At 47.8% G+C, this 25,104-nt stretch overlaps 1 protein-coding gene across 2 annotated transcripts in view; it reads right to left on the bottom strand.

Annotated features, from left to right (window-relative positions):
• AXIN1 (axin 1) overlaps positions 1-23,742 on the bottom strand; it is a 67,354-nt gene extending 43,612 nt beyond the window's left edge. For both annotated transcript variants that reach the window (XM_010076076.1, XM_010076077.1), the window contains exon 1: positions 22,865-23,742. In XM_010076076.1, coding sequence (XP_010074378.1) covers positions 22,865-23,742 — 878 coding nt within the window. The remainder of the gene's footprint in view (positions 1-22,864) is intronic.
• Positions 23,743-25,104: the final 1,362 nt, after the last annotated feature.

Raw genomic sequence — 25,104 nt, 5'->3', positions numbered from 1 at the left:
TACACCATCCCATGTCTCCATGGGGCAAACATCCCCAGCCCCTCTCTCCCGTTCAGCTGTAGGGGTTCAACCATATAGCCAGGGTCAGCTCGCAGCCCTTCCCCTCAGAGGTGAACAGGGTTTCTCTCCTCTAACCCGCCATTCATTTGCAGAAAGCGGAATTTTATCCCATTACCAAAACTGGCTGAGGTTAGCGGGTCAGCAGCATCTTCCTCCTGTGTAATGGGCTTGAACTAAGGCTGAACTACAGCACCTGAAAACTCTGGGAAGTATCAGAAAACCCCTTTCCAGTTTTAACACCTTGTACAGCCTTGTCTCTTGCTAGCTCCCAAGATCACCTGTTCGCTATCGGAGGATCTTGCCCTCCTCACCTCCTCCCCATCATTGCCTAAAAAGCCTTTTTTTTGCTGAGTGCCTTTACTGAAAGATGCGAGAAGAGAGCCGGCTCACCTCACAATGAGCGTTAGAGACTCCAGAATTAGCAGCAGCAGCAACAGGAATTGCAGTTTTCCCAGTCTCTGAAGTCTCAGCCATGAGCACCATCAGAGCAAATACACTTTTCAGATACCCTGGCTGCCAGAATTTTAACCCATCTACTATAGAGCTTGTGCAATTTTCACAAGTTTATAACTTAATCACATTGGATAGGTTCTTCCATGGACAGCAAAAGGTCTGTTCAAGCTGCCAGCACCCCTCACACCTCCAGCGACCCACTTGCCAAACGATACACCCCTGCTTCAAAGTAGGGAAGCTGGAAGGTTATCAATGAAAAGCGAATTGTAAGACTGACGTGAGCAAAACAATGTAATTTCCTCCCCCTCTGTTTTTGCTAAAATTTGCCAAAATAATTCAGCCTCGGGCAGAATCTCAGCATGGAAGAATACCAAACAACACAGTCTGATAAAGATATGAGCAACTACAACAAAGTTTTATATAATGGGAAATGTTGGGCAACCATGACTACAGCCCTTGCTGCCAGCTCTGCCTGTATGGTAAATGAGTGATACTTTAACATCGCTATTAACTCCCCCCCGCAAAGCTACAAGAGAGTCTGTAAAGTGAGTCATAATATCCTTGGCATACGTTTTGATCGCAAAGTTGATGAAAGCACCCGTCCCCGAACCTGTGTGTGAAAACCATAGATGAATTAATCAAAACATGCAGGAGCTTGTGACACCGCTGCCTGAGCCTGCACGTTTGCATCTGCACTTGTGAGACTCTTGCATGACACGACACAACAGCAGAGACTCGGCTGCCAACTCCTGCTGCCGGCACCTTGTCACATCCAGGGAAGAGAGAACAATGTCTGACAGTGGTTCTTATTGTAGGACTGATCCTTCTGGACTATGTGTATGTCCACAGGATGATGTAAAATTCACACCGTGAATACGTGAGCAAAGAGAAACCCATCCACTTGGCGTGTGCATGTTGCTCACACAGGAACTGCTCAACGGCATCAGCTTCTCTGCTCAAGAAGGCAACAGATGTCTATGTGTCCTGCAGACATGCGTTTGTTGTGGAGCTTTCAGCAAATAATAAATGAAGGTATGAGTTCCACTGTTGGCGACTTACGGAGATCCTCTACATGCAGGATCACTTCGTTACTTGCCTGCGGGCAGCAGGCTGACTGCCTGGTGGGATTGCCTGCCGAAGGGCCACAATTCCTGACCTCCACATCTTCCACTTCACAGCTGCTCTCACTCCCACCACGGGAAGCCTACCTCAGTCCAGATGAGCAATCAGAAAAATTAACCAGGCTGTGTTCTCCAGTAGAAAGGAAGAGGTCTTTCCCAAGTGGCTATTTCCTGACACTAACCTTGCAAATGGGAGAAGTTCAGGAACAGGTTGGGACCAAGAAATATCCATACACTTCCTTGAGTGTGGCCAATGCCAGGAGAACAGGAGGCCATGCATGTCTTTGAGCAGCTGCCCCTGGATCAGGAAGAAGAATCTTCATTTGCTGTTGGAAATGCAATTGCACCTGAAAAACATTTTGGGGATTTTATTCACTGCTGCAAGCTGAGGAGATACACGGCCACAACAGCTCTTCGGACACTGCTCACAAAGACTTGGGCTTCATTTTTGGGAAGAATGCCACTGCTGAGGAAAAATTCTGTCTCCCTGGTAGTTTAGGGCAAGCTCATGAAGTGATAAAACTCTGACGTTCACTGAAAATGTGATAAAATCCAGAAGAGTAAATACACCCCCAGAACAGTGCCTGCTCAGCTGCCAGCCTTAGGGAGATGTTTCCATCAGTCCTGACAAGGACCAAGGACTTTGATTTCATCAGCAGGAGAGGACGTGTTGGCCATCATCAGACCCTACAAAATCCTGATCAATGCCGCTTTCCCAAGTGACAAGGACTAGCAGGCCAAGGTCACCTGCCTGGCTGAAATTCAGGAGGGCTGGTTGAACAGCGAGAAGAAAGAGGTCACTTCAAACACAAGTCTGAAACGTGTGGAACTTTTCGTTCTAGAGCAAGAAACTATTTTGACCCAGTTTCAGATTTTAAGTCCACCTCCTAAACAAAAGCAGCTGAAGTTTAAATGAGCCAATTCTGCACATCATTACGCTGTTATTACACAATTCCTTCTGATCCCTGAAGTGGGGAAGATGTGCCAATGCCAACCCAGGCACATCTTTGTCATTTCAGCTGGACTTCCAGCCAAAGATTTCATTCTGCTAACCCATTCTTGACAAATGTCAAACACTAAAATCTCCCCAAATATTTACTGTCATTTCTTTGGCCATGCTATCACAAGTGCCTAAATTCCCCTTCTCAGCTGGAGAGCTATCTAGACCAGAGGTCTCCAAATCTTTCAGCCTAATAAATATCACAAAGGCTCATGAGCCCCTACGAGCAGTAAGGGAGAGATTGATTGTGCCACAAAAGGAATAAAAATGACCAGCCATCCCCTGCTGGTTATTCTCCTCCCCTAAGAACTTGGTCTAATCCCCTCCACCCTACAGCCTTTAAAAAACAATGTGCCAAGGAAAGGGAGGAACTGCCATGCATACTGATTCCCCCCAGCTTGGACGTGGCTCCTGGAGGACCGCTGCCAGCCAGCTGCTACGAGCAGCCCCCTCTGAGATGCTGGGCTAAGGCAGAAGGTTGCTTTTCATCTCTCTGTCTCACAGACTACCCAAAGAAACCGTCAAGCTGGTTGCAGTTCTCCTGGGCTCATACAACAGCAGAGCTCTTCCCACAAGCCCTTTGGGTCTCCAAAGCCCAGCAGATGAAGGGGCTGTGGAGCCCACAGCCACTCTCGGACACTCCTTGAGCTGGCCCAAGAAGCAAGTCAGGCTCATCCAAACATTTTGGGGGCATGGCAGAGGATGGAGTCCAAGGAGCACATTCCTATATTTCTTCCAACGTTCAAGGGGCTAACGCAGCACCCCTTATGCGAGGAGGTACACCCGCTCACTGACAAGCCATGCGGGGAGCAAGCGCCCACGGTACCCAGGGGAAGGAGGAAGATGTGCAGAAGCACAGGGTTACGGCAGCTCTCCACCACCCCTGTGGGCTCGAGCGTGCCAAGGCCAACCCTGGATAGACTGCTGGCTCTAAAAGAAGCCACAGTTGAGAAGGTAACATTATAAACCTATAAAATAAGGTTTTACTGCTGCTGACTAGCTGGGACATGCAGAACATGTGTTGCAGGGAACATAGCACGATTTTATTAGCAAACACAAAGCTATTCATGCCGAGTGGCCCAAATGGGGTGGGTTGAATTAAGAGAACAATAGCAGCTCATCAGATGGCTCTTTTTTTCCCATATGTCTTCAACTTACTACGTTAGCAAATACTTAGAGCAACTTGGAAATACATTTTCATCTGAAGAGCCTCACATTATTAACACATTAGATTAAAATCAAAATAATTGAGAATGTAACCTATTCCTGATGCCGTTCATTACATGAGTAAATCTAAACCATCAGCACTCCCATTTTGGCCAGCCTCCCCATTTTGGAAACTCACTTGCAATCAAGTCACTATTTGCCTGGTTTAGCCCAAGACAGCACTGGGCAGCTCTGCTGAGACTACACGGGATGGTCTTTGGCACTAAACACAGCGCTGCCTTGCTGCCTGAGCGCGTGGGGCACAGGAGAGCTGCGGACCCCTCAAGGTGTCCAGAGGAAGACGCACTCAGGCTCTGACCAATCTGAAAGGAAAAAACCCACCCTGTTACGTCAGCGGCTAATGCTAACCATGTTTCAAATTTGATCACGGATTCCAGCTCCTCAAGTAACAAAACAATAGACACCAAAGAGGAAAAGTGGAAACTGCTGCTTGGGGAAGCTTGCCACGACACGCTGGCTGGAAGTGTGCTGGGACTAAATCCTGCTGCAGCCGGGTTGGGGCTCCGCAGGCCAGGGCAGCCCGCAGGAAAGGCAACGCTGGCTTCCCCGCTCCGAGCTGCCTGCGGCTCTGTCCTTCCCTCCCTGATCCATCCCCAGCTCTCCTCGCAGCGCCCGGTCGATGCACACACAGTATTGATGCTGTTCGCTCATCCAGGGCTGGAGGGATGAGAACAGATGAGCAGAAGGGACAGTGGACAGCATGGAGATGGGCTCACGAAGGAGAGACTTCAAAAGTCACATGTGACTTTAGGATCTAGAGCTGCCCTGGTCTTGGTTTTATGCCTAACCCTTTCTTTAGAGTTTGCTTTGCAAAACCACCAGGTAGGTGAGCAGAGATGCTGCTGCTTTACAGCTAGAGTAACAGCCTTCCTGCTGCTCCTGGCTTAAATTACAGATTTGCCACAGGACACCAGCACAAATGACAAGGCAGCAGCGCCCTGGCTTAACCTTTGTCAAAGAATTCCTAATCTTCGCCAAGATTAGACTTTTGTTCTTCTTAACTGCCAGCCCAACACCACCTAGACTGCAGGGGGCCAGGCCCACAAACACGAATTAATTACATCAGCTGTAATTCACACCTTCCAAAGCTTTTGAAGCCACTCATTAAGTGTTTTTTGTGTAAAACAGTTGGGGGAGGAAAAAAAAAAAACCCAAAACAGTAATGTATCACATTGAAATACAGATTAAACCATAATATCCCAACGGGTGAATTCAAGAAGATGCAGTTCAGCACCCTGCAGGGAAATTCGGAAAGATTCAGTCAATCCCAAATTGGTGTTGCACAGCTTTCAAGGGAGAAGGACAAACTTATTCTCCTATAATTCACTGGAAAGAAATTGCAGAGCAGCTCAGTTTGCTTGGAGGAAGACAATTCCCCATCGCACAGGGTGATGGCTGCAGCAAGGAGGGGACCCAGCCGTGCCCAAGCTGTCAGCGCTGCCAAAGCCACCGCAGATCCTGACCCTAACCCACAGTGACAACAGCCAAAGGCAAACCGCTTCAGTCCTTTCCCACTTCTTTCCTGCTCTTTCAACCCGGGCACTAAAGAGAGAGAAAACCCCAAGCAGCTTAGTGATGGGCAGGTAAAATCTTTTCAGATATCAGATGGTCGCTACCCAGAGGCTGATGGGGAGACTGGCCCTAAGCTCATCCTGCTGCAATGGCACGTCAGATATCCGGAGGCTTTCTACCTCCCAGCGAGTGGGGTGGCAGGGGCACAAGTTTTAGCCATTTTGGCAAGTTTAGTATTCCTACAGTGACCACATGTTGCACAAGAACAACCTCCAAGCCAATTAGAAATTAAAAAAAAACCCAAACAACCCAACATTAAGGACTAATTGCTTAAGATAAAACCACCACTTATCTCCCAAACGATTTTCCCTGACCCTTTGGTGCACGGCAGTTCTCCTCTGAATAAAAAGGTGAGCTATTTACCCAGGGTGGGATTTTCATGACGGCTGTAGGTGTGTCAAGGCAAGGTCAGTAAGGAGAGAGGTTTGGGTTTTTTTTTTCATTTTTTTTTTTTTTTTTTTTTAAGGCCAACAGCTACATCCTGGAAAAGGTAGCAAGCAAGCTTTCCGGCCCTCAGATTACCCTGCTGGTCTGCAAGAGAAGCAAGAAACTGAAAGTCAAACACAGGCTGAGAACAAATGTTTCAAGTTAAATATGTTAATCAAGTAGGTAATTGGAGTGAAAATGCTGCTCCCTGCCCCCAAAGAGGCCAGGAGAGGTTGGCAGGGGAGACGTGGCAAAGCTGCAAGAGGACAGCCATCCTCCACGAGGTTACGTGGTGGTGAAGCATTATGACATGTCAGAAAATAAACATATTTTCTTGAATTCGGGATTTAGAGGATCAAGCAGAGAAAGGCAGCTCCCAGGCCCATCTTCAGAGGCCCCTTCCAGGCCTCCCATAGTCAACCAGAGCCCCGGAACTCAGCGCTCATCCCCTAGAAGCACACAGATTGCATGGCGGAGCAACACCAGCTGGGTTCCTGTGCTCCAAGTGCTCCAGACCTTCCAACAGCAAACTGCTGTTTGCAAAACAAACTTCAAAGCCCTCCCCGTGTGCAGGGATCCAGCAGCACCAAGGAGACCCTGCCTGTGGACCATCGCCGCTAGAGCTACACGAGGACCCCGACGCGAGGCCAAACTCTTTCTTTGCATAGCCTGGAAAGAATCCCAGCAATTTCAACGACGGCAACCTCCCTGCCTGCCATCTCCCGTGGATTTTCAGCGCGGCTCCTCGATGCTGCTGAGCTATTTCAAACATTTTCAGCCCGTGTTGTTGTGTGCCGAGGTAGAGTTGGGCGTGAAGAAAGCCATTCGTTGAGTTAACTCTGTTTTACTCGGCAAGTGGAATGAATTTCATCAGCCCCTACAAATCCATTCTGTTTTCTATTTATACCGCAGCCATTTGGTGCAGGCCCCAGGAGCAGCAGGAACAGGTGATGTAATGCGCTGTACAAACAGCGTTCTGGGCATACAGTGGGAAAATAAAGTGCATTCTCTTGGTTTCTTTGATCACGCTTAAAACAATCAGATTAGAAGTCACAGATAACCCAATACACGCTGGAGATGAAAGGGCTCTGGAGAAATAAATCACCCAAAGTTAGATATTAAGCAAGATTTCTCTCTCAACAATCAACTTATCTGTGGAGAGAGGAGGAATGACCATGTGGTTTCAAAATCCTGCCAGGCATTTTATTTATTTTTATAATACCATAAAGCTACTCCACCCACTTTTTCAGAATGAACGTTGCATTACACAACACATCAAAGGGACTTTACGGCCTAAATTAAGCAATAAAATAGTTGAGATTGTGCGTTATGCTGAAAATTGGCCGGCTCCTGGGGCCTGGTGAGACGGGAGGAGGTGAACACCGCGTGTTCAGAGCACCTGAAGAGAGCTCGGGGCGGCGTGGCCTGAGGTATCAAAGTGTGTGGCACTTGCATTTAACCGACCAAAGTGAAGTTTGAGGCCTTCAGTGCCTGCTGTATCCCTCTCTGGCCCAGGGGACAGTACCAACCCAAGCCATGCCATGGGATACTGGTGCTGGCACAAAGAGCTGGTGCATTAACAGGATATGGTCCTTCACACCCATGACCTTCAAGGTTCAGTTTACAGGCAAAGCTCTGTCGGAAGCTGTGGGCTTCATGGATGTGGTTCCCCATCTTTGACAGCAAGCCATGCCTTCAGAAAGGGAGATGGAAAAAGCCAGGGAAAGCCACTGACAGGTCTGCAGCATGGCTGCACATCCCACCATCTCCTGCCTTGTCCACTTTGATCAAGATTACACAAAAATTAGAATTACTTAAAGCCCCTCTTGAAATGTTTTCTGTCTTGTATGCATTTTTAATTGAAAAATAACCAGAAGACAGGATATGTAAGAGTGGTGTATTGCTGCCAAGTGCTTGCTTTCCAGCTCTACCTCGTGTCCTTACACAGAAAGGTGAGAAATGAGAGGCTATCAAGAGAGGAGAGAGTTGGCAGGTCCATTGCTCCAGAGCAGGGCAGGGGAGGAGTTTCCACGGAAGCAGCTCAGGAAATGCATGAAAAGTCAACTTGTAATGAGACACAAGCTGGTGGGTCCCATACACTTCAATGCGTGCATGTCCTTCCCTTCCCACTCTCAAAACAGGGTTTTTTTTTAAAAAAAAAATTAATTTGGGCCCTATCATGATTTTCTGTGGCCTGACTCATCACGTTTGATCTCCCAAGGCTGACGAGAGGTGTTTGAGCCTGCCCTCAGAGCCCCCGGCGCTCCAGCCAAGCACCAACAATGACTAGACAGACTTCAGCACCACTCCTTCCATCCATCAATAGAGTCACTGTTGGGCAAGCTGACTCACCGCTCTCCCTGAGAACTGTTCGGTACTGGTTCTGCATCAAAAGAGCAAAAATAAAACTGAATAATTTTATGTTTGTGGAAAGTTACTTTAGCAAGAAGAGGATTTTTATTTTAAGGTTTTGTTTTTAGGAGGTTCCTCCAAAGGAAGCTTGTGCTGCTGCTTTTGGGCAGCAGAGCTGACCAGGCACCCCTGAAGGACACTCTCAAGTGGCTCTTGCCTCTAAGTCACGCTCTAAAGGCACAGCAAGTGGGATATTTAAACTACAGACTGCATGTAAGGAAAACACACGTACACAAAAGTTCCGGAAACCCCCAGGTATGGGAGCAGAGCTGTTCATAAACCAGCCTGTCTTGCCACAGCATCTCCCAAGGCGGCAGCGAGGAATGACAGGGCTTTTCATTTTCCCTTGATATCTTTCCATCCCCTTACACAGAATGTAAAACCCGGACTGGCCACATCAATCTACGTTACATCTTATTTCACCACTCCCCAGAGCTGTGCTCGGGCTCAGCACAGCCAAGCCCAGGTAGAGATGAAGGTGGGGTGAACGCACCCTGCCTGACACTTCTATTGCTGCTGTAAAACATGAAAACCTCACAGAACTACAACAAAGAATTCTGCAGTAACATCTAAGTTCAATTAAGTAATAATGTTTAATGTCCCACAAAGGACAGGGACAGCTTTGGAAGATGACGACAATGAAAGGCAAGCATGACATGAACCCAGGGAGACGCAAGTTTACAGGCAGACCTTGGCCATGCAACATACCACCCAAGCACGTCACCCCAGCATCGCAGCACCACATTCCCAGCCCATGCCCTGCTCCTAGAGGAATGCCAGCACGGTTCAGTCAAATGTAGCCAAGCGGCAGCAGCAAATGGCACATGAGGAGCAACTCCCTGTGCAGATGTGTCGGACTGGGATAAGCCAGCACGGTTCAGTCAAATGTAGCCAAGCAGCAGCAGCAAATGGGACATGAGGAGCAACTCCCTGTGCAGACGTGTCGGATTGGGATAAAACATACTTTCAGTCTGCAGTAGATCCGAGCTTGGTATGGCCATTCAAGACCTATTCTCTGCTCTACATCCAGGTACCGTCACACACCAAAGAGAACCGGGATTCTCTATATCTACTAACCTTCCAGGTACCGTCACACACCAAAGAGAACTGGGATTCTCTATATCTACTAACCTTCAGGCTGCTAAGCTTTAATTAACTGATTTCTCTATGGTATTCATCAACGTCAACATGCTCTACCACATCTTCTGATTAATTGCATTTAAGCAATTGATTCCACTTCAGCCTATTCCTTCTGAAACTTCACGCCACACGTCAGATTGAAGAGATGCCGCTACCTCGCTACGATGATGGCAGCTGTTTGAAGAGTGTTTTAGGAAAGTACAAGCCAGACTTCCCCACCACAAGACACAAAGACAGTATTTAAGGTTTCTAGGTTCTTTGAAGGCCTCCAGGACTTTACAGGAGAGACCAGTTCCAGTACAAACAAGTCACCTGATGCAATTACAAGTCATGGTGGAGTCCCCAAACTTATCTCAATCAGACACTCTTGATTTCCTGTTTGTGGCATTGACAAATAAAAAGCTCCACATTGCAGGTAATTATACTTCACAGAGGACAACAATTAAGAAATGGCCAATTACATTTTACAAGCTCAGGATAATCAAAAGCTTCCTCAAATATCTAGAGTTGCAATAAGCACTTAGAAATGGCAACTCCCAACAAATTGCAGGTAATTTAGAGCAATTTACACAGATGACATATTTCCCTATCTGCGCTTAAAACCTTCAAACTCAGTTCTGAAAAATACAGCAAGAGTTCCTGGAACGTATCACTGCTGATTTCTAAAAATAGTGCATTGCCCATTCCCACCTTCACCGGCCTCGGAGGCGAGATGCAGGACCTCTGGCCACCATGCTGCAAAGAGAAATTCACCACCAGGAGAACAGATGTTAGATCAGATATTCAAAAAACATGGGAGGATCCTAACTGCATACCAACAAACAACAACAACAAATCCATTCCTTCTGTTATTTGAAAGATATGCTCCATTTCAATACTGCATAATTTGATTTAAGGCTTATAGTTTTTAAAGGAACAGTCACCTGCTTTGTCACCCAGTGCGGTAGCTCCCACACAGTCAATGCATGAAAATCAGGATCAAACAGCAAATTAAAAATTATTAAATGATTGAGAGGAAAGGAAACAAACCTTTCTCATTTTTAAACCTTAATCTTTCAGACAGGCAACTTAAAAACACCCCTAGAGGTGCAGAGGAGAGAGGGACAAGGATACGATGTAGTGTAGATGGCTGTTACAGCATGGCAGTTTCACCCCCCACTTTTGGCGCATAATTTTTTGGGAAAAAAAATGCTTTTTTGTGCTCATGTGGCATGTGTTGCTGGGACTGCACTTTTATCTCAGAGCAGGGCTCTAAGATTGTATTTCACAATTCTTCCCAGTGATGGCTCCCTGTCTCCTGGCCACCAGTCCAGCTGTTAGGGCCATTACTTCAGCAGCATGAGCATACGAATTTCTGCGGGGCTTGTTGGGGCATAAAAGCTGATGAAGTCCTTCAGACATGCATGTGACAGAGGAGGACCTGCTTGGCAGTTAATTAAGAACTCAAATTCCAGTGGTATTGGTTGGACGGGACCTCGGGAGGCATCCAACCTGCAGCTTGAAGCAGGACTGTTGTACTTGTCCTCTATACCAAATGCAGAGTAACCTGAAGTTATAAATCCTGTTCACCTTCAGCTGTCACTCAGGACTGACTATAATCCCATCTGACAAACCTGCCTGTTTTATTAACTTGCTAACTACACAAGTTATATAATTTCAGATGCTTGCTCTTACAATCCTGATTTTGCCTACTTGGCATATCAACGTATGTATGTTCAATTTAAAAAGAAAAACTATTTTTAAAATTCAAATTTTAAAGGAAGTACATTTTTCTTCCCAGCTAATTGCCTTCTGTGGCTTGGCTACACCTTTTTGGACAAGAGGTGTCCCTGCCACTACTGTCCCATCTGGAACGAGAGGTTTGGCTCCAGTCCCACCCTCTTTCTTCAGCTCAGGTTTCCAGGATGATTTCCAAAGCTGGGAAGTGAGAGGATTACACTACTCCATGCCACCCGAGGCAACACACTACACCCAAGTCCACAGCCCAAGATGGGCTACCTGGGAGGGTTTCAGCCACTGCTGGTGCCAAGCCACAGGTGGCAATTAACAAATAAAAAGGGTTGCCCATAGCTTGACTGCTGGCAATGTGGTTGATGGCTCCAGACAGAAGAACCTACATGAGGTGAGAAAGGGAGCAATCCACAGAGCTGACTCAGGGCATCACCATCAGGGACCAAAGCCCCGATGACTTTGCTGAGCCCGAGCAACTGTTGCCTCTCGAGTGTATCCTACCACTGGGGAGACAAATCAGTGAGCTGTAGGGAAGCATCTACCCCTCTGAGTGTGTGGAAGAGCTGCGGGCAGGCACAGGACTTCCAGGCCAGCATCTCCACTATAAAATCAGTGGGATATCGGCTCACTCGCTGCAGCTCCAACACGGCACCTCTCCCAGGCTGGGAGTGCCCAAGTCAATGACATTTGCAAGGCACAGCCAGCTTTCAAGGAGAGGAGCTCTAGCACTGCATCAAGAAAGGAAAACAGATGAACATAGGGCCAGCTGGCTTTTCTGCCAAGACTGCCGCAGGATCAGAAAAGCCTCTTTGAGCTCTTGACTGAAGCTGCAGCTGCAGGCAGCAGGGCTCCGCAGGAGACGGGCGAGAACAAGCGCTGGGGTTTCTGCCTTCCTCAAATCTGTTCATCTCTTCCATCCGAGCAGCGTGATGGAGCAGTGGAGCAACTGGTGACTGTCCCCGGGACTGAGGGCACCCTGCTAGTGTCTGGATCAGAGATGAACCCGAGATGTCCCCTCCTTTCCCTGCTCTACTGCAGGGGAGCAAAGCTAAGGCAGCACAGGCTGCAGCCGGCATCTGCACCGTGCCGTGCCTCTTGCTGAAGGAAAATCGCATCCTGAGCCTGATGAAACTGCAAGGCGTTGGTTGCTTGGCAGTGCCACCCGCTACGGTGCGGGCAGCCCTCCCAGCCACGTGGGCAAGAGCCCTGCCCTGCGCGGATGCTTATCTGCCGGTGAGTCGGGCAGAGAGCTATGTTAGCATAAACCCAACAACATCCCCCAGCAATTCTCAGCCAGTTCAGTGTAGCACATTTCCAGCTTCTTGGCAGTCACAGAGAGAGAAGCTTGTGAAACTCCCCCTTCTTTCAGTGCAGGCTACCTTCTCCTAAATCCTGCAGGGCTGAAAATAAAAATACTGACTTTTGCCCAGTTGGGCAGAAAGCACCAGCACCTGCAACGACACACCAAGAGGACAAGCACAGCATCTTCCAGCGCCCTAAAATCAGATGTGGCCAATCTGCTGCATCCCAGAGGGACCATCCCTTCTCTCCTGGACCACTACTATACATGCAACAGACCCTGCTGGAGGCAGATACAGCCCACAGCATGGCTGTCGTGGCTGTGGGCACACAAATTTGCTCCCCAACCACCTCTCCACCAGTCCCATCAGTATATTTGTGTCATGCAGCTGCTACAACCTTTGGCACCTAAAGCTACGGAGAGCAAATCTGCATGAAACAGTTATTGAAACGGTGTGAGCCCCAGCACCCTGCCTGTCCCAGTGCCAGCCACTGCTACGACTGGTTCCATCTCACCAGGGAACGCTGGAGACGGAAAGGCCGGCAGTGACAAAAGTGTGCTGGGTTTACCTTTGAAGGGATTGAGATCTGGAGCACTCAACACGGACAAACTGCTGAGACAGGCATTTACTCAGGTGTATAAACACCACGGACGGCAAACGCCAGCCTTGCAGGAATTCTTCTCCAAAGCTTAAGAAAAAATTCAACATGTTTTTAAATAATTATGGATGAATCATTCGAAAAAAGCTTTTCTACATTTTCTCTTCAGTGGCTGACACTGATCAGCTGTTTGTTTTTAATACAGTTACATGTTCCCATCTACTTGCACTCCTGGCATGGAGCAGATTATTTCAGGTAGCAGAAAACCTAAAGCATGGGCTGACATTTCCTTTTGGCCTTTGGAAGTGACAGAACAGTTAACACCAAACTTAATTTATTTGAGGTGGGAGGGGGAAAGAGAGGCGGCAAGTTAATTTCCCTCAGAAGCCCGAGTCCCCACCCAGAAACCGGCACACAAAGGCACACTGCCTTTAAACTGGTAGGTTAGGTCTGAGACCAGAGCGAAGGTTTGTCAACCATGACAAGCTCCAGCTTGTTTAACATTCAACCAGAGGGTTGAAAAGTCTAATAAAACCAAAGGGCCTTCCATAACAAAGCTGCAGCCACTTAAGGAGAACATTCACACCCATTTAGTAGGGTTTTTTTCAAATATTCAAAGGTATCTGGAGCCACTAAAGGGAGCAAAGACACACCAAAACCCAGCAGCTAGAAAATGAAGCTGGAAAAAAACTGAAGGGAGCAATAAGGAACACAGAACAGTGAGAGTAACTAATCAGCGGAGAGATAACAAAAATGCTGCGTGACCTCCCATCCCTTGGATGCCTTTCTAAAATAGACACTTCGGCCTGACCACACGTTATTGTGCAAGAAGCTGGGTGAAGCTGCTCGACCTGTTATCTCCAGGATTACCAAAGGAAAGTTTTTCCCATGCCCGTTCGGAAAGCTTCCTCTCTTCAGAAGGAGGAAGGTTTAGGCTCAGTTTTAGCAGGCTCCTCCAGCCTCTCCTGGGGAAGACCTGGGCCCGCTGCTCGGGGCCAGCGGGATGCTCAGCCTTCCCAAATGCCTCCAGTCCGGCTCATTTCACGGGCCGGCAGCACTCAAACCACCCCGGGTCACAAACTTCACTGCACGTATCCGGAGGGGAAAACCTGCAGCGCTGTTTTACAACGTGACAGATCCTACACCGCAGTGACGCATCCACACATCCTTTGCTGCCCTTTTCCATCATGTTTCAAGCTCATCTATTTTTGCCAGCGTTGGCCCATGTTGAAGAGAAGAGGGCCAAGCGATCCTTTTCCAAGTGGCTTTTCCCAGGAGAGGAAACCAAAGTTTCCCTGAATGTGCAGATGTTCAAAGACACATTCAATATAAATACTTCCACAACAAAGAAGGAGGTTTCTGCCGTTTCTTTTCCTGGCAGAGCCTTGGACTGAGCAACAAAGGACTCGGGGAGATGGTCTTTGTCCAGCGCGAGCAGCTCGGCAGAAGACACATGCGGCACACACCTGAGGTTGACAGCGTACCCAACAGCTTGCTTTTGTGGCTTCCCTCAAGAAGCAACATTTTTCATTTCCTACGAAATAAATGTTATGACAGTCACATGGACTGAATTAAAAGTACAAAGACAAGGCTTCTTAGCCAAAGACCCCAACTTTTTATTAAAAAAATAAAAAAATACATGCCCCACGGAAATCCAATCTGGGTAGGGCTGTAAGGAGAGCAAGAAGGTTCCAAGGTCATGTTTTATAATCTTTTTATGAAGCTGATGTCCGAAGGAGGCATTTCATGCTGCAATCACTACAGAGCTTCCCTTTCTTCAGCACACTGCAAATGTTACAGCGCAGGAACTTGCTGTCTTTGCTTGGGCACTCGTATTGATACACAATGAAGCCCTTGTGCAGGAGATCAAGGCTGTATTTCATTGGTTTGACACGATGGTTAACCTGTGAACTTTGCCCCTGCTAAAAGAATAATTTCTATTTGTTGATCCCTCTTTTGGGATCCTTGAGGGTAACAGTCGCTTCAGCCCAGCTCTCATTTGCATGTCTGGTGCCAAATGGTTTTACAGCTCTTGTTTCGGCAGGGCAGAGCCAGGACCAAGTTATTCAAACCCAGTACAGTCACCTCTCTCCCTGGATCCTACCTGCAATTCCCAGCAGCTCTCCTGTGACTAGGCTCTGATTTGCACTTTGCTTCTGAAAGCTTGGAGAGGTCCTTAGCTACCAAATGACTGATCCCCCGTGAATACACGCGCTGGATGGAGGTCCCAAAGCAACCGCCTGGACCAGGCTGGCAGCAATGGCAGAACAAGGAAGCACCTCTTCCAAGATAAATCTCACCCAGTCTGAAAAGCTGATTGCCAGCCAAGAAAAAGACCAAAATTTATGACTGAAAAGAGTAAATCCATTGAACACTAAAGGCATGGTTTTCCAGCAGAGCTAACCCACTCTAAATGTGGACTGCTGAAAAAAAGGCAGATCCCACCTGCCCACGCCTACCGCTCCCCTCCTTCCAGCTCCAGCATTTCTCTGAACACATCCTGGAGACAAACGACAGAAAACCTGAACCTCCAGAAAAAAGGAAAATGAAAATGGAGAGAGGGAGAGGACTGAGACTCTCCAGACTTCAACAGGACAGGGAATATGTGGGGGTTGGAGGGTTGAAGGAAGAATAAAACCCAGTAGCTGCTGGTCATCAGCTCTGGAGGTAGGTCCAGGGAATAACAAGAGGTCCTGGTGCTAACCAGTAGGTCTCACTGTGGTATCTCAAAGAGGCTTTTTTCCTCTAGCTATAGTTTTCCCTCCCTCCACTGTTTTTCATCTATTAGCTATTTACATCAGCTAAAGACCTTCTAAAAGCAGGTTTTATAAGGACAGGTTGTTTCTAGGGGGCCACAGGACCAAAAAATTCCAAGTCTTACCATGAAAGTGTCCTCTGGAGTCTTCAAAGGTACAATCCAATTTCCACATGCGTTTTACAGAATTTGGATAATCTGCCTTAAAACTGCAGTGGCTCTACTTAAATTCTTCACTGCCGTTACAACAGTGAAGAACGTGGAGCAGGGCTGCGGGTAATGACCGTTTTGCTTTTACACACAAGCATGACCTGATGCATTTCCATTTCTAAGTGTGACTTCAGGCAAAGCAGCTTGCTCTGGCCATGTGAGGGGAAGGAGAAGATGCATGTCTCCAGGAGAGACATTTCCTTAAGTGCCCAGATGACGAGGAGGGGATTCAGGGGCACAGAAGGGACATCTTTGCCCCTGAGGAGCAGAGATGGGCGCTGCAACCCCCCGAGCAGCTCAACCTTGAGCCACGGGTATACTCCATGGTAGGAAAAAATTAGCCTCTTAACAAACAAATCACCCCAAAACCGGCTGACCGCTGAGGATGGTGTATCCCCAAGAGCACTGTCCTCCTTGTAGAGTCTGAAGCTGCACTTACAAATGAAGCAGGCAGCAATTAGCTAATTACTGGCACTAGGCTGGATGGTGTTGGATGTGTTTTATATCTGATACACTCAAAAGCGTAGCTCTCCTCCGGTATTATTCCACTTCCAAATCACCTCCACTAACCTGGCAGCAGGGCTACGACATCCCATTGTCACGGAGGAGGTTGACAACAAGGCTCCAAGGACAACTGGCCTCACCCACGCCGGGACCGCACACCACTGGCTGCTCCATGCCGGCAGGCAGAGCAAACCCCTGCTCTCAACCAAGTGTCAAATCTTCACTGAAAGATGCTCGGAATTATATTCACCAGCAATTTGACTTTTTAATCATTTCAATTACTGTGACTAAAACCCTTCAATCGGAACAAAACCAAGGAAAAAATAACCCCTCTCCTTCTGAAACAGCCTGCCTAGCTTAACAGACCATACCAAATCGCCAAGGTTTTTGCTTTTGTGGGCTTCACATATTTCATTTAATGCAGATAATTAACCTCAGTTTCTAATTTCAAATCCTCCACATAAGGAAGCAAAGTGATTGAAAACATTCACTGACAGACGGAAAATTAAAATATTACTACAGCTTCTGCATGTGGCTCAAAAGACAGGGCCTTGCAAAAGATCTTTCTTCTTTTATTTGACTGATTAACTGTAATTTGCTTAATGGATTTAAGGATGAGCCTAATAATCCAATGATATTTCCAGGAACTGATTTAGGATATCAGCACCTCTGTTCTGAGGTTTTTTTAAACACAGCAATCTTCTGCACTACACATACAGCCATTTCTGAAACTAGATTTTTCCACCGATTCTAACAAAATCAGGTCCATGATTTATTTTAAATGCACAATGACTGTGTGACTAGTCTTGCACCGTGCAGCCACAGTGCTCTGACTTCTTGGAGCACCTTCTGAAGGCCCAAACCCAGGGATGACCCATGACCACGGCGTGCTCCAGCAGCCAGGGACCCGACCCAGCCCAGCGGGCAGGGAGGACTTCTTGCACAGCTTGGGAAGGTGGGGAACTCAATAGCTCTACCCTACCACGAGGCCAGAGTGTCTTTCCCCAGCACCCCCACGCTCTTCTCAGTCCCTTTTCCACCAAGAAAGCCTGGCGTAACAGGATTTCACAGTCTGTCTCAATAGTTAATAAATCCAGGATCTAACAGACTATTAAAGGAAAACATCCAAGAGGCAGTCATTTTTAAAACGTCCAATGGTAACTAATTATTCAAGGGACTAGTCCATTATAGTGACAACAAAGAAACTGTTAAAACATAAAGCCAAGTTGAGGTTGACCGGCAGATCAAAACCAAGGCGTACCCACCCTGGGCCCACCTCCTGGGTGCACTTCTAGCATCCAGTCCTTTCTGAAACCTGGCAGAACCCAAACCAGCCTGACTTCCAACCCAGTATCTCATGATTTGTGCCATCATTGTACGTGCCCATCAAAACAAGCCCACCGCCAACACTGGACCGGACGGGCCATGGCTCTGTCCAACCCAGCATAAAGCCCTCCAAGGATGGAGATCCTCTTCTCTCTGGTGACCCGCTCCTGGGCTGCATCACACTCCTTGTGAAGATTTATTTCTCCCAAGGTCCAATCTGAACCTCTCCAGCACCAACAAGAGGTGGATATAACTCCTCTTTTGTTCTTTTAAGAGAAAAGCTTCTGTACCCCAAGTAAAACTCAATCACAACAAAATAAGGGAGCTGTTTGCTGGAGGAGGGGAGAAAACGCTATTCATTCATCACAAGAGAGTGCTAAAAGCTTAACTACCTGTCTTTAAAAAGAAGCCAAAGCACTGATCCACAACCAGACAACAAATACACCACTTCGTCATCTTGATTTGTGTAGAGGCAAAGCTATGGGCACAAAAGGTATTCTTCTTCAAATAAAATCCATTTTAAAACTTGGCAACCGCCAGTATAAATACTTTACACTGTTAACATAAGCATTTCCACACAGAAGTTTCATCAGCTTAACAATATATTTAAAAAAGCTGGCGTAACTTCTGTGCAAAACTGCCATCAGTCTTTGTCTTGTATATCTTACAGCGCCGGAGCCACTAAATCACCCCTTAGTGCTATTAGCATCGGACCCCACCTCCCTGTTAGACTCACTTCTCTCAAGAACAATGCACAACCAGAGCTATTCTTCTATAACTCATTTCTTTAAATTTTGGAAACAGCCACAGACTCCACATAGGGTTGTGTCAATTACGAGTGGTGGTACGGGCCCAGCAATTTTAATTCCAGCTAAGTCAAGCTATGCGTCCAAAACTTTTCTTTCTGCCTTTATATACAAGTATGAGACTCAGGAGTCGCTTTTTCCCAGCAGCCAACCTCTCATGAAGCTCCAGCAGCCTGGCTCCAAGATGCACATGCTGCTTCTCCCGTTAAAAGCAGCATGAGTGAGACTAACACATGCCTTGAACTTCCCCAACACCGACCGCTCCTGCATCACCGATTGCAATTTTGCATCCCCAGTTTTCCACCCATTTGGTACAATTAACACCAACTCCTCCACCACACCGTCTTGGGTCAGAAGCGTGCATTTTAGCATTATGAATGAAGCAGCAAACCTCAAAATTAGGTCTGCCAGCTAAATTTTAGCTTCTACAAGACATAGGCCCAGCTTCCGACCGCTGGACCGTTTGTGCTGCCTGAGCACTGGAGAGACCCTGAACCAGCCTGCGCCACTCCTCTCCACGTCGCAGCTCCTCCTGGCACCATTGCCGACCAGAGGCTGGCACATCCCCCTAAAAGCTCCTTCCGTTGTTTCTGCACATGTTTTCTCTGCTTTGAAGGAACACTGACTGTGGGTGCTGGGGAGACCTGCCCTCACCTGTGTCCAGAGAGGCTGCCAGCACGGGGGCACAAGCCCAAAGACCCTCCTGGTGATTTCTACCAGCCTCAGTGGAGAACCACCACCCCCTGTGAAATGCCATGGGCTCAGTCAGCTCAGCACTCTGGAAATCAAAGTTTAGATCGTGTAGCCAGCTTCCTTTAAAAAAAAAAAAAAAACAACAAACCACACGTACATCAAAGCCCCTGTTGGGAAATTTCTCCATCTGTGCCGCTCAGCTCCACCACAACATTCCCTGATGTCCAGCAACTGGAGACCTCATCTACCACCACATGTCCTCCCATCACTGTCCTCCAGGTCTCCTTTTCAACACACTGTGCACTTAAAGACACGGCTCAAAACCCAGAACAACTGGCAGAACCAACCGACATCTGCCAGCTTGCTGGTCCTTCAGAAGAGCCAAAGGCAGAGCTGATCACACGCCACACCGTACGCTCTTCTCGCTTTCCACCACCGGGAGAAAGCAAAAGCAACGCCCGTGAGCACTGCTCCCCAACGCTCTGGGAGTGGGAGGGGAACCCTTCTGATCCACAGCTAAAGAGACAGCAGAAGAAACCCACCCCGACAAATGACCCAACGGCCACCGTTCACCACCAAACACCACATTTCCAGCTTTTGAAGACATGTGTGTTTTATTGGAGCGCTCAAAAACCAGGCTGCAGGGCGGTTCTCCAGCACAGGTTTAACTTCTGCTCTTTGGATCCGAGGAACGCCATCCCAGCATGTCAGAAGAAGGTTAATGAATGATTTAGCCGCCCTCACAACCACGTTAGTGTCACTTTCGGAAGCTGCAAGTTAATGCCGGAGATCTTCGGGGGTTACCCTCTTTGAAGTTCACTGATCCATAACCAATGTCCAATTAATTTGCAAGAGCCTAACTATAATGACTATTGGCCTTTTCCTACACATACAAAAACACAGTGGGTAACGGCGATGCTTTTGGCTTCGGGATATTCTCCCGCACGCATGCACATTTGCACACCTTCAAAATATCCAACACTAATAAGGGGCTGTCTGTCTTCTACCGGTCGAGGAATTTTTTACATTTGCCCTCCTGAGAGCAAAGCTACTGCATCAAGATTTAGGAGGTTTCTGCTGCAAAAAATTTGGAGCTGATTCAAGATGCTCACTTGCTAACAGAGATATACCTCTATTGCATGTGCTAAGACTCCTCTTTATTTAGGGTTTCCATGGAAGCCAAGGAATAGAAGTTCAATCTTGGGAAGATTAAACAGGCCCTCAGATGTAATGCAAAACAGCTTATTTCAACATTCCCTCCAGAACAGAAATGAGAAATTCTTCCACAAATACACACACACAAAAAAAAAGGTTTGTGGAAATTTTCAAAATAAATTGGGATCCAGCCTCTCCAATGCTGCATGCAGTTATCGCTTCCTGCTGCAAGCAGCCATGGACTGCCAGAGCTCTTACTCAGGTGAGAAAGCAAATGAGCAAAAAAGTCTGCAGGACAAAGATGCTATGGTTTAAAAACCAGCTTATTCAAGACAGTTATTGCTATACAACATCCAGGAAGTAAGTTAATTCAACCACAAGGTCTTGCACAAAGAGGAACAATCACCTCATAAATTAGTATGTCAGCAGATTTTTTAGAATAAAAAATGCAGAGATTACGCAGCTCGGCAGCATCTTCCATCGCAATGCCCTGGACGCTGCTAGAGCTGACATACCAGCATTTAACAAATAAAATAAATCATCTATCTTCAGTTACTCCAGGCTGAGAAATGACTCCTCCACGGGTGAGAGTGGTGAACATTTCCGTGCCTCCCTACCCGACAGGTCAACGGAGCGTCAGCACCCACAATGACAGGCTGTTGGATGCTGCAAATTAATAGCAATACATTTTTTCTGACCTCCATCCCCAAGGTAAAGATTTATTGCATGTTATTCCAATCTGGTATGAAAATGCCCAAGGAACTCTACTCCAAAACGCTTCTATTTCACAGCACATTTCTTAAACCACTTTAAAATCCGGCACAGATCTATTCAGATAATGGGTAAAGGGCTTTTTTTTCTGAAGCTGGAGCTGAGAAGCGCAGTGCTGCGTGCAGGTTTTTGCTACCTGCTCCAGGAAGCAAACTAAACACAAATGAACCTCGAGTAAGTTATTTTAAACCTTAAAGCCATTATTGCTTAACTAAAAAGTTACTTAAATCATAGGCTTTTCTAATCCTTCACTTATGGCGAGTACCTGACCACTCAATGAAAAGGCACTTCAAGGTTTTTATTAACTCCACGGGAAAGTCCCAAGACTCTGGGATTTTGTTTTTCCAACTCCTGATTAAAACAGCAGGAGTCGGCAAGAATTCCCCTTCTTTTTTTCGCTCCCAACAGTTTCACATGCAATATCCCCCTCCCCAAAATCTGTAAGAAAACAAGATTCAAACCCAAAACATTTCACCAGCTGAAAGGCATCGAGACCTTACATGGGGCGGGATGCGATTCCAGCTGCCAGCCTAAAGGGACGGCCGAGGGAGATTAAACACAGAAATGCTTTTCATAAGGCAGGCGGCTTTGAAGAGGACAGTTCAGCTACTTCATTTCGTAATCTTCACAAAGCGTCAGATTTTAGCCTAAGCAGGTCTTAAAACAAGAAGATTTTATTTAAAAAAAAAAAAAAAAAAGGTAGGAATGTGTTCTGGCTGGGTTCTGTTGATTCAGCAAGGGTTAGACACACACACGCTTATTGATCCCAGAGAGCAGCCTGCTAAGTTAATTGTCTGGAATTTTAACTGAGCTCTCAGCAAGTTTCAAAATCCATGTTGGCTGGAAGTGGGTGGGGGACTCAGAAAAAAGAAAAAAAAACAGGCTGCAAAGCTGTGCAACTCCTCCCATTAAAAAAAACAGCAATTACTTTGATGAAGGGAAAAGCTGCAAAAGGGAACGGTTTTATCTGGATTCTGCCATTCTGACTTCAACACCACTAGAATTCAGTGTTGGGAATCTCGTGTGCAAAGCAGTACCATTACCAGGGCGCACAGTGAACCCCGTTTGACCCACATGAACATCACACAGGTGAGGGTATCTCCTGCAAGCTTCCTGCAGACTCTCGCTGTGGCTCATCACGATTTCCTCATATATTTACAGAGAGAAGTTTTACCACGAGCTGCACTCTCCTGCGTTCCTGTAACTGAATACCGACCTTCTGCTGGTGTGGGTGACGGCCAGCCTGAAACCGCAACTCACTCGATGCCCTGCACATGCACGAGGGCTGCCCAGGGCTCTGCGCTGCCCACCAAGCCCCACCTGCCTCCCAGCCATGGCCAGCAGCAGCTTCCCTGGGGAGGGAACATGCTGCAGGGATGATTTGGGGCAATCAGACAGCAACAGCCAAAGAAACCCTTAAAATTACCCACGACGTCTTTCAAATCAAGCTTTGCATTCCACCAAAGCACCCGCACGACACTATCCCGTACCGATGTGGATGCTCCCCACCGCCCAAGGCCCCCCCAGCCTCTCTGTCACCCCACACCTGCGGTGGCTCCCCGACCCGTTCCCCAGAGGCACCGCTGCCCCGGCGCTCGCCTACCTGAACTCCCTGCCCTCGCTGTAGCGTCGGGCCGAGGCGGCGCGCTGGCTGGCCGTCTCCAGGAGCAGCTTCTGCGTGAGCCTGGTGGAAGGTGCCGAGTCCCGGCTGGCCTCGGGCTCGGCCTCTTGGTCACACTTCCACTCCTCATCCTCGTTCAGAGTCGGCAGATAACCGGGGAGCCCTTTACCTGTCCCAGACCCTGAGCTCGGATCGCTGTAAATTTTGGGACTTTCCCCACCTGTCCTCGTGTATTCCAAATAAATATCCGACTTAAGGAACAAAGGGTAGGTATTGTCTTCTATCATGCACTGGATCTCCGTTTGGGCCTGGTCAAACATGTCGGGGTCAATCTGCAGTTTCATGACGCAGTCTTTGATGAAGCTTTTTGTGGCAGGTTTGATCTGCCGGGACACAATGCCATTGTTGTCGAGGATGTATTTTTTGTAAATGGCTTTTGCCAGCTTGAGTCTTTTTTCCTCGTTAGCCGCGCACGGCTCCAGCTTCCGGAAGCCGCTGCATGCAAACCAGAAGTCCAGCAGATCTGCGCAGTCCTCCTGTTTCAGGAAAGTCCTGAAGAGGTTGATACCGTCTTGATCATCCAGCAAGGAGTGCAGCGACTCGGCCCACTTCAGGTAGGGTGGAGTTGGCGAAGCACTCCCCTCGGGCTCGTACCCCAAATCCAAATCGGAGCGCCTCGGCGTTGCCGTGGACGTCTCATTTCGAACCACATCACCTTTACCAGAGTAGAAACCGTGGGTAACTGGCCTTGGATCCGTGGACACGAGTTCCCCCTCCTCACCAGGAACCGGTGGCCTCGGAGCATCTTCAGTGAAGCTTCCTCCAAGGTCCAAGGGAAAGCCTTTCCCCTGGATATTCATTTTGCCAGTCCTTGCTTGCACAGGGACAGAGGGGAACGAGCTCAAATCTCAGCTCACCAATATTTGTACCTCCAAGGTGAACAAGGGTGTTTGGCTGAAAAAGATGAGAAAAAAATAAGTGAGTATCACTGTAAAATAAATACTCTAAGATTACAAACCACTGCTTTTGCTCTGCACCTAGCGCTTCTTTTTTCAGCAGTATCAATGGCAAAGCTCTCACTGACTTCAGAGAGCACAGAACAGAGCTCAAACTAGGCACCCTCTAAAAATAACAGTTACAGAATATCCCAAAACTTTACATCTGGCATTTGGCATCACTTATACAGCTGGTGCAATGCTGAAACAACAGCCAATTTCCCAACACCGGTGGTTTTACAGGACCCTAGGATCTGGCATTCCCCACATCCAAGAGATCTACGCTCAGGAACCCCACGGTGCCACGGGACATGTGCCATCTTCTGCACCGCCGGGAACTCCTCTGCACATCCTACCTGGCCAGCACGCCCACCAGCTCACACTAAGGCAGCAAGTTTTTATCTGGCTAGCGATCTAGCAAATCTAGCATCCCCAAACAGGAATTTAAGGCTTGTGAAAAATATTTTGAAAGAACATCCAGTTAGTCCCGAAAGCCAGACTGCACCTTAATCAAACACAGGTGGATTTCATATACTCGAGTGACATACCAGCATCACATTCCTCGCAAATCTCTGCGTTTCAGAAATAAGCTGCGTCGCCTCGTCTAGCTCTAGGGGGATCCAGATGCACCGCTGACCCCAATATTTTGGGCATCTGGACTGCGTTCTTGGTTCAGATGGCCATGTTAGCACAGGAGCTCAGCTCTGGCACCAGTTTTCATGGACAGGCGCTTGAGAAACGGTTCGTTTACACTAAGAACATGGCATGCTACGAGCCTGGGAAAATTTCAGGTCATCAAAGGAAGATGAGAAAACCACCTCGAGAAGGAAATCTGACCAAGCACAATGTTTGCAAAGAAGAGCAACGAGTCAATATGGAGGATGGGAGGTGTGGGAAAGAGGGGACGGCAGAGGACGGCCATCCCTGGGTCGCTGCCTCTGCTGCTCGACAAGGTAACTCCATCATTTAAAGACAGGAGCAAAAGTCTTGATTTACAGAACAGCGCCGGCCTCGAAGCCCCCAGTACCGCAGCGCACCAGCCGCCCGACGCATCCCTCCTCGCACTGGATTAACTCAACTGGACGGGAAAACACACCAGGGAAGAGGCATTTCAGCTCGGCCTCCCTCTCCAAGCTCACCCCACCACATCTTTGGGAAGCTTGGCCATTTTTTCACCGCTTCCCTCTCCCCAGCTGAACCCAGAACCGTCACCAATGCCGTCCCTGC

This window comes from Pterocles gutturalis, unplaced genomic scaffold (genome assembly GCF_000699245.1).
Source record: "Pterocles gutturalis isolate BGI_N339 unplaced genomic scaffold, ASM69924v1 scaffold11038, whole genome shotgun sequence".
In the NCBI taxonomy this organism is placed as follows: Eukaryota; Metazoa; Chordata; class Aves; order Pterocliformes; family Pteroclidae; genus Pterocles; species Pterocles gutturalis.
This window is presented reverse-complemented; position numbering and strand designations above follow the sequence as displayed.